This window comes from Sinocyclocheilus rhinocerous, unplaced genomic scaffold (genome assembly GCF_001515625.1).
Source record: "Sinocyclocheilus rhinocerous isolate Xijiao unplaced genomic scaffold, SAMN03320098_v1.1 scaffold993, whole genome shotgun sequence".
NCBI lineage: Eukaryota > Metazoa > Chordata > Actinopteri > Cypriniformes > Cyprinidae > Sinocyclocheilus > Sinocyclocheilus rhinocerous.
In genome coordinates, this window is record NW_015639771.1 from 1,808,073 (window position 1) to 1,818,405 (window position 10,333).

Consider the following 10,333-nt stretch of genomic DNA (forward strand, 5'->3'; position numbering starts at 1 on the left):
CAAACCAAGTTGAATGAATCTCACACCTAACATGCTTATTTGTTTTGCTTGTTCAGTGTGTTCACCCTGTTGGGAGTATGGCAGTGTGAATTGGCATTTAGGTGCTTTGGAAAACAAAACAAAAAAACAGTAAAAAAAAAAAATTATATTTTTTAATGTTTCCGCAATTAACACAAAATTCTTAAATAAGGTAATTTCTCTATTTTTGCAATATTCAGTGTTCATGTCCCTGAATAATATCTGCATGCACCTAAGTCTGAAGAGTACACATAATATCTAGTAGACAGCAATCCTTGTGAGTGAGAAGTCTGGTGTGGAGGCTGGATCTGGAACTGACTTTTGTCCAGGTTATCTGTCTTCACGAACTGCCCTGAAATACAATTCAAACAAACAATGAGGCTCTTAAATTCACAATGCTCATTTTGGCCTCAGTGGTGAAGTGTGCAGAAAATTCTGCCGGACTGAAATTTAGTCTTCAAGAGTGCAAATAAGATTTAAAGTTTTAAGTACCTTTCAGGCTCGCGTGATGTTTCCACAAGCAACAAAGTCTACTTGAACAAACACTTCACTAAAGTTTAGAAAATAATATACATACAGACCGTTATAGTTTGAAGTGAGGTACGCTCACAGTACTCTGGTTCTGTCTTACCGTTATTAATTTTAATTTCAAAGATCTTTTTTTTTTATTATCCTCTGTTTTTTCGAATTATGATGGACCCTTCTGTAGGTTGTTGTGTATGAAGTGTCCTCAGTGCAGAGTTAAACAAGATGGCCTTGTAGGACATACAGGAAATATTTGATATTTATTTGATATATTTTTTTGATTTTTTTCTGACGCTCCTGAAATCACAGTACAATTTATCAATATTTTTTTGCAATGTAAGTTCAAAACGTGTTTGAAATAGTTTCAGCCAATTAGTTCATGCAAGTGACGTCACCGATTGACCCCACAGTGCAGACTTTTAGGTTAAATTTGAAGACACTAAACCATTCCTGTAAAGTAAAGATTCAACAGAGACGTGTCAATTACATGTAAGAAAGTGTCAGGAACAGTTGTATGTTTTATTTGTGTAACTTACCTGAAAGCAGTCAAAACAGCAGAGAGACGGACTCTCGCTACTTGTCAGCTGAGTGAGTTGACGCCCCGTTTCCATGGTAACTCCTATATATATATACACACACACACACACACACACACACACATATACTGTATATATATATATATAACAACAGGATATACTATACTATAATATAAGAAATAATATCATATATCATATAATATCATATGAGACATGAATATAATTTCACATATATGTAAACACATAATTAAACACGCAACATGAGCTTTATGTTATGCATTTTCAAAATATATTTCAATATATTTAACAGTGTTTCACATATATGTGAATATATTACCTTTCTGTATGGGAAAACATTGGGATTTTGCTCAAAAATATTTGAAATGGATTCAAGTGGGTCAAGATCGGCCATATGTGGCCCACATATCTATATTTGACATCTGGGCCAAATACTACATTTGACATCTGGCCCATGTCTTGTGTGCCGTCTTAAACCCGGTACCATCTTTGCCAAACCCGGGCCATGTTTGGCCCACATGCTGTATGCCAGTGCCGGATGAATGCCAGCTGTGCCAGATGCATGCCAAATCTGGGCCAAATTTGTTTGCTAACTGGGATGCAACCTCGTTGATCTTTGTTTACTTTAATAAAATCATGCATCATATGTGTATTGTTGGCCAAAAATATGTAAATATATAGGCCTACAGTTAGCAGTTAGGAAACAGGATATGAAATGCCAAACACTTTGCTAACTAAAAGACCCTCCCCTCAGGACCTTTAAATAGCTGATTATTGCCCAAAGTTTGTAAACTTTGAGAAATATATAATCCATTAGCATAATTATATTTGATTATGTACTGGATGTGAGCAATGTTTGATTTAACAGGTGTATAATCCATTTCCCAGAAGCCTCGTCTGTGTCGCTCTTTTACAGAGAGCTTTTGCTGTGATATGAGATGATTGAGTCACAAATGCACTGATAAACCTTTTAAACAGCTCTTCCATGTGTCCACACGGTATATTAATAGCAAATGGACACTGCAGAGACGAAACAAAGCTAATTTCTCAGCCAACAGTGTTGTGTAGTGTAACGCGTGTGTAAAACCCTACAGCCGAAATGCATTATGAATATGAGATGAATGAGTAACAGGTGTGTTAGATGGGATATATCTCACGGGCTGCACCTGAGAACACTGGCATATAAGAATCCCAAATCATTTTATTGTCATGTTGCTTTACTTCCTGAGATCCATACATGCCTTTTTTAGTCCGCATACCTGTACAATGTAAAAGTGGTAACAAATTGCAATGAGGTTACATTAGTTAACATTATTGAATGCGTCAGCTGATATTACCTAACAATGAGCAATACATTTGTTATGGTATCTATTAGGGGTGTAACGGTACACAAATATGACAGTTCGGTACGTACCTCGGTTTTAACGTCACGGTTCGGTATGATTTCGGTACAGCAGGGGGGAAAACTAAACTTTAAAAAAAAAAATTTTTTTTTTATGGTTTACTGAACAAGTTGCTCTTTCTTTAAATACATTCAGTTATAGTAAAAATTTTTCTTAGTGACAAAAATCTACCTCAGCTTATGCTTAAAACTATAGGGAGCCCTTTTACATTATAAGGTTTACACCCCTAGTATCTATTAATCCTTGTTAAAATTACAACTATTCATTGTTAGTTCGTTAAATCTCAAGTCCATGACATAATATTAACAGATACAACTTTTGATTTTAATAAGTAGAAGTGTCTCATTGTTAGTTCATGTTATCTAATGCAATTAACTAATGTTAACAAATGGAACCTTATTGTGAAGTGTTGCTGTGAAAGGTAATAGAAAGATATGTAACTCATTGGTTGTTAATTGATTTCTTCAATTATTAATTTGCTTATATGTGTCAGACTAGCACAATTAGTTTAACAGAACAGGGTGATATTAAGAGGAATCTGTGAAGATTTTTTTTATTAGCAGATGTCCCTGTGAAATTGTACAGTTAACTGAGCTGTTGATTCAGTCCATTGAAGTTAATTGAATAAGTTAATTGAATGTTTATTTGATTTTTAATGGTGTATTTTGATACTAATGTTTTTTATAGCCTCTTGAAGTCATTGGTTTACTTTTGAAGAATTTGGATGTAATGTGCAGTGTGGTTTTAAGAAAGACTGGAAATTGTATTGCATTATAGTAGTCCCATGGTTTTCATTTAAAAAAAAAAGAAAAAAGAAGGAAGGAAAGAAAGAAAAAGATTTTGGATTCTGTTCTGGGAATGTATTCAGAAAACAAAATCTAGTGTTTCTAGATCCTAAAACTGTTAGCTAATTTTAACATCTTGCCAAGGTGAAAAATTGGTGTAAATAGGCCTTTTGGTTCTATTATCTGTTGACATCCTGAAGATGGCAGTGTTCCCATGTGTAAAACTGATTGTCTAATTGTTCTTGCAATGAACCAGAATTATTTTTGAGCATACGATCCCACAAAAGGCCCAAGACCACCAGAGACAATGAGGGAGGTGTATCTCCCTAAATATTCTGAACAGTGATCAAACAATATGGAGTTTTCAATGACAAAATCTTAAGCTTTCACATTTGGATCCCCCCAGTCTAAAATGTTTGTTTACACCCTTTCTACACAAAGTGTTATTTGATATTCAGTTTTATAGTCAGTCTGCAGCTTTATTCCTTAAAATGCTTGACATCTACCAGTTGATATTGATTGTACAGTGATGCAATCTATTTTCTGTCTTTTTCCCCTCACGAGAAGACCTTTGATTTTAAGACTGACATTCTTCTGGTAATAAAAAGAAGAACCCGGAACATAAAATCATTTTACCTTCTGGATATCAGCAAATCTGTCAGGTGAAGTTTTAAGATTATTTTCTGTGCATTTACATTGGAATTCACAGTGCTTGTGATTAGTTGATTAGTTAGTCATGTTAAATATATTAATCATAGTTTTTTTCTCTCTAAATAATAACTACTATTCCATAAAAAATTGTCTGAATGAATCGTCATCCTTTCAGGAACTGATCTCTTTGAATAAGAGAGATATATATATATATATATATATATATAAGTATTCTACTAATCACGTGATTTCAATGTGTAAACCAGCCAGCATTTTAATCTCAAGTGTACTTGTACAGTCAAACGTCCTAGACATGTAAATGCCTCTTTACATAAAGTCTAGGATTTTTATGCCTTTTATGTTTATCTTCATTACAGTAGTGCACATATAATCATCTGATGGATGAGACACCTCAACATACATACTGCAAATGGCACGCACTGTATAAAGTTCCTACATCAAGTAATTTTTCCAACTCACAACTTTTAAAACTGTTTTATGGAGATTTTGTCTACTGAAAGTTTTACAGAAAGACGTTTCTTCAGCTGAATAGTCGGTATGTTGTTAAACAATAGTACAATAAATTGAATGCACTGTACTTCTATCCCTTACAGCTTTGTTTTTCATTACTGTCAAAAATTAAATTGGGCATTACCTTGAGTAAGGTCTATAGGCAGCTGTTTCATATAATGACCTATAACCTTTTGTTTTTTGCCTTTTGATCTTCATCTACTTCCTCTTTAAAGGCCAGAGTATGCCATCTGCACCAACTTACAGAATCCTACGACCCCTCCTGCTTGGTATCTTTTTATTAGGATGCTTTGTGACTTTGTTTTTAATGTACATCAAACCATCTACGAGCTGGTTGTCAGGCCCGGTCGAGTCAGAAACGTCCACAGCCCGAGTGAAGAGCCTCCTTTCCAACAGAAGTGAACAGAACCAGACCACCATCCTGGTCTGGCTTTGGCCTTTCGGTGAAACCTACGACCTGAACGTCTGTAGCTCTTTGTTCAGTATCGATGGCTGCTTCATCACTGCCGACCGAAACCTTTACAACAAATCTGACGCCGTGGTCATACATCACAGGGACATCACCAGTGACCTGTCCAACATGCCACCGACGTATCGGCCCACGTTGCAGAGATGGATTTGGATGAACTTCGAATCACCTTCACATTCATCTCAGTTACCTGGAATTGAAAACTTGTTTAATTTAACTCTAAACTATCGGCAGGATGCTGATATAGAAGTGCCTTATGGATCGATTGTCGCAGCCCAAGGAGAGGAGGACTTCGTGCCGCCAAGCAAGAACAAGCTGATTTGTTGGATCGTCAGCAATTGGAACCCAGACCACGTCAGAGTGAAGTACTACAATGAACTATACAAGCACATCGAGGTTCATGCATACGGACAAGCATTTGGTGAGTACATTTCCGACCAGGACTATTACCCTACAATTGCAAGCTGTAAATTTTATTTGGCATTTGAGAACTCAATTCACAAAGACTATATCACTGAGAAATTGTACAACCCGCTTTCCGTCGGCACTGTACCCGTGGTGCTCGGACCACCAAGGGAGAACTATCAGAACTTTGTGCAGGGAAATGCTTTCATCCACGTCGATGACTTCCCGTCTCCAAAGGAGCTGGCTGATTACCTCCTGTTCCTTGACAAAAATGAGGAGCTTTACCTGAAGTACTTTGACTGGCGTAAACACTTTAAGGTGAAAAAGGCGTACTTCTGGGCTGAACACACGTGTCTGGCTTGCGATTACATTAGAAGGCACAATGAGTACAAAACAATTAACAAACTCGACAAATGGTACTGGGGTTAATCCACAACTGAACCACTGGACCAGCTTAATGAAAGTTGCTTGACAATAAGAGCTTCGTGTACATGTAACTCAATTCAAATGAGGGTCTGTTGTGAGCACTTACAGACTTTTATTTTTGTAAAATGTCCCAAAGTAGATGTACATTTATTTCGTGTTCGGTTTCATGTGTTTATTAATCTGGATGCAAATTATGCATTTTAGAGTTGAATAAGTTTTTTTTTATTTGGAAAGCTGATTTTGACCAAAATGCAAAAAGCGTTTAAAGGGATATTTCACCCAAAAACAGAAATTCTGTCATTTACACACATACTTGTCGTTCTAATCCTGTATGACTTTCTTTCTTCCGTGGAACACACACACACACACAAACACACACACAGAAAAATACATTTTGTAAATTATATTTTAGATGCAAATCATGCATTTTAGAGTTTAATATGTATATATTTATTGGGAAAGATGATTTTGACCAAAATGCACAATTTGCATTTGAAGGGACAGTTCACCCAAAAATTATTTACACAGCCTCATGTCTTTCCAAACTTGTAGGACTTTATTTATTTTGAGGAACATAAAATAAGAAATTTTGAAGAGTGTTTCAACATTTTGTGACTTTTTATCTCATAGTTTTGAGAAAAGTCAGAATTATGAGATATAAACTTGTAATTGCAAGAGAAAGGTCAGAACTGAGAGATAAAAAGTCACAATTATTTTATTTCTCATTCTACTGTGGAAACAAAAAAACAACTGAGACATAAACTCAGAATTCTGAGAAACAAAGTCTGAATTGCGAGATGCTGTATAAACGAAGAAGTGAGAGATGTAAACTTGCAAAAAAAACAGTCAGAATTTATGAGTTTGAGGAAACGGGCTTCCATAGTTTTTTCCAGAACAGTGAAAGTCAATGGGGTCCAAAAAGAACGCACAAAAGTAATTTAATTTGTGTTCTGCAGAAAAAGTAAGCCATACAGATTTGAAACAACACAAGGGTGACTAAATGATGACACAATCTTTGTGTGAAATATTGCTTTAAGGGTTACACATGTAACCATGGTTCCCAGAGAGAGAACAAGACGCTGCGTCCTATAGCGGAGACTATGGGACTGCTGCCAGCAAGACCAGTGTCTGAAGCACATGTGAAACAACTCCAATCCCATTGGCCCATGTGTGGTTGGGGACGGGAGGAGTATCAAGAAGGGTTAGAATCAGAGCGCAGTTTTAGAATAGGAACGCTTTTCATCCAACACCTTCCTGAGATCCGCTTTATTTCTCTTAGCACTCGCCAGCTTCTGCACCCAACTCCTAAAGGGATGGGGGGCACGAGTGGCCATGCTACTCTTCTGATCCTGCCTATGATTCTCAGATCATAATGGACCAGCCCCCTCAGAGGTTTTAGAGGAAGACTTGGGATGGCGGGGAATTAACTTTTTGAAGGCAGTGGAATGCACCTTCACCTCCCTGAACTTCTCGACCACTGCCTCAATGGAAGTGCCGAATAGTACGGAAGGCGAAAGCGGAGCATTAAGAAGAAAGGCTTTCTCCTTCCTCCCGATATCCGCAAGATTTAACCACAATTGCCTCTCCGTAGCCACCATTGCTGCCATCGCACGGCAAGTCTGTGGTGTGGCGCAGTTCCTCGACTGCCTCAGGGGACAAACCCTTGCCCTCATCCATTGTGTGCAAAGCCCCACCAGCTTGACCCACCGCCACATACACCCTGCAATTCCGATGTGAGGTGGTTTGAAGCGGTTTGGATGGCAGAGCAGGAGTCTTTAAAGATGACGACTCACCCTGGGAGAGATTGCTCACGAGCGTCTCCAGGGGGCAGCTTCACATTTTCGTGCTCAGCCACACCCTCAATATTAGCGTAATCCACATGCTGAAAAAGATGCAGCCGAGCTGAATATGGCCTGTCCCATGATCTCACTAACGTGTGGAGGTTGGAAAGAAAGGGGAGACTCCTGGGGGAGGGGAGATCATGACCGGCCAGAAAGCGCTCCTCCAATCTGCCACAGGCAGGCTTCTGCCTTTCGCATGATCAGACTAAATGAAACCTCTTAGTAGCACGCGCCATTACATCCAGCCCTCGAGCACCGAACCAAGACACAGAACGCATAGATTGTGTGTCCTCGGGTGTCAGAAACCTCGGACACAGAGGCACAAACATTCTAAAACGCTCACTTGCCTTGGTTTTCTCCATAACGCCTTCACACTCACTGTCAAACAAACGGCTCCTGAAGACAACAAAAGTTGGCGACGTATTCGGCCTGTGACGTCACGGGCTACGTGGGCCAATGGGATTGGAATTGTTTCACACGTGTTTCAGGCACCGGTCCTGCTGGCGGCAGTCCCCATAGTGTCCGCTAGAGGATACAGTGCGAGTTCCCTAGAAGGGGAATTCAATTTAGCTGTTTTCATGCACCTAACTACACATTATACAGGAAATCTGTTTATTTAATGAGAACCGAGCACTTTCTGAAACTGAGATTTTTATGCTTTATTTATATCATTGGTTATTGTGAAAACGTTAGTGCTAGAGTCATCTATGCAGTGTTTACAGAACTTATGTTGTGCAAAATGTCAATGTATTGTAAATGTAATGTGTATGCATTTTGAGACAACCTGCCTTTCATTTCCATGGTTTTGGATGTTGTTTTGCGCATCTATATTTTACCATACCATATTGGACACCACAGTAACCAGCATGCATTTGCTACTGAAAAACAACAAACATGCCAGAAGTGCGTCATTGCTGATAATTTTTTACGGTACTGAATAACTGCTGATAATATCACTGTTAAGTAGCTTACATGGCTTGGATATGTGATACTGTGAAGTATCAATGTGTACTGTGAAGTTCTGTCTTCTAAATGTCACTTTTGTTTAACAGTGAAGTGTTGAATCAATAGCAGGAGGCTAATATACATACAGTCATGTGTGGGTGGTGCTATATTCACAGGAATGCAGAAGACTCTTTTCCAAATGTTGCCAAATGTTTCGACGTGCTCGGATGTACGAGATGTATGAAATCATAATGTGAGAAGCATAATGACTCGCTTTTCTAATTCTGAAGTTGCTTCAGATGGAAGCTTAGAAGATTTGTTTGCTGCCAAAGTTTTCTTTATCAAAAGTGATGCTTCTGATCTTTTATCTTTGGGATTCAGGTCATCCCATTTATCAGATCGGCTTTCATTTAATGGTGAAGGACTGTTTTAGATGTGCTCACATACATGTAGTCAGTCTAATATTAGATGAGGTTGAAGAGTTCTATTATTGATCAATGAGAACATTTTCAGCTGTGGATCACAGACAGAGCTGCTGATACTGTCACTGAAAAAAAATCATGTTCTTAATGTTTTGTCTTATCTCCAATAAAAAAACCTGAACATCCTTAGAACAATATTTTTGTTTTACCTGAGAATAAATATTGTGTAAGACAAGATTTTTCCTTTTGTTTTCTTTTGTAATATTTTAAGTATAAATCAAATCAAATCTATCTTTGAGAATTTTATGTTTAATGTTCACCCAAAAATTAAAATTCTGTCATCATTTATTCACCCTCCTAGCCTCCAAATTGTCATATTTGGGTGAACTATCCATTTAAATAAAGACAAAACAATGTGCCAAAATATATTTCTACTCATTTTAAGCATTAAATTTAGCTAGATTTATCCTTAAATAATAATAATAGGTCAAAGGGTACATTTATGCGTTTGGCAGATGCTTTTACATGCATTTAAGGTATACATTTTATCCTGGGAATCGAACCCCTGTCCTTGGCGTTGCAAGCACCATGCTCTACTGTTTGAACTACTGAAATGCATTTGGTAGATTCTAAACTATTATATATTCTGTATTATATTATATATAGTTCCTCTTATCATACACTATTTTGTACCTCAAGCAAATGTAACTTTTAAGGATGTTTACATATTTTTACTGGAGACAAAAGACCAAGACAAAAGCGATTAAGAAAATGATTTTTGCACTGCTTATGTGATAAAACACACTTTAATTGATGATATTTGTAGTACACATTTTGTTTATAAGGATTATCAATCATTTCCAGGCCCAGGCACTCACGAGTCTTGAATCACATGTATATTCTTGTTGTTTTGATGTCTGAAGCACACATGATTGTGGGTTATTGTTGTTGTTGTGTTCCAGTGTCTGTCAAATTGAACATACTGTATTAACTGTAACATCAGCAGTTAAATATTTAATGCCTGGGTTTTTAACTTTTGTATTCATGAGGGACCATCCGTTTTGAAAAAAAAGTGCTATTTTAACAATGTCCATCTGTATATTATTCAAATGTGCACAAAAAGCCAGACTTTTTTATATGAACTTTGAGGAAAATCGAGATGATGTGTAGTAACACAAGCTCCACTACACGTCTCAGATCAGTGTTTGTCAAAGATAATCGGTTTGCCGTGAATGCTCTTTAGGCATTGTAAATAGCAGTATTGTTGGATGATCTCAAAACTGTAGCGAATGCCACGGGGATGAAGCACTGAAATGAGACAGACAAAATAAGCCCTCTCTGAGCCTTTGCACTGAGGA

General features: G+C 37.5%; 1 protein-coding gene across 1 annotated transcript in view; it reads left to right on the forward strand.

Annotated features, from left to right (window-relative positions):
* Positions 1-6,054, forward strand: part of LOC107751748 (alpha-(1,3)-fucosyltransferase 9-like) — a 7,657-nt gene extending 1,603 nt beyond the window's left edge. Inside the window, exons 2-3 of the mRNA XM_016567513.1 lie at positions 3,853-3,947; positions 4,683-6,054. Coding sequence (XP_016422999.1) covers positions 4,691-5,770 — 1,080 coding nt within the window. The 5' untranslated portion in view covers positions 3,853-3,947; positions 4,683-4,690 and the 3' untranslated portion in view covers positions 5,771-6,054. The remainder of the gene's footprint in view (positions 1-3,852; positions 3,948-4,682) is intronic.
* Positions 6,055-10,333: the final 4,279 nt, after the last annotated feature.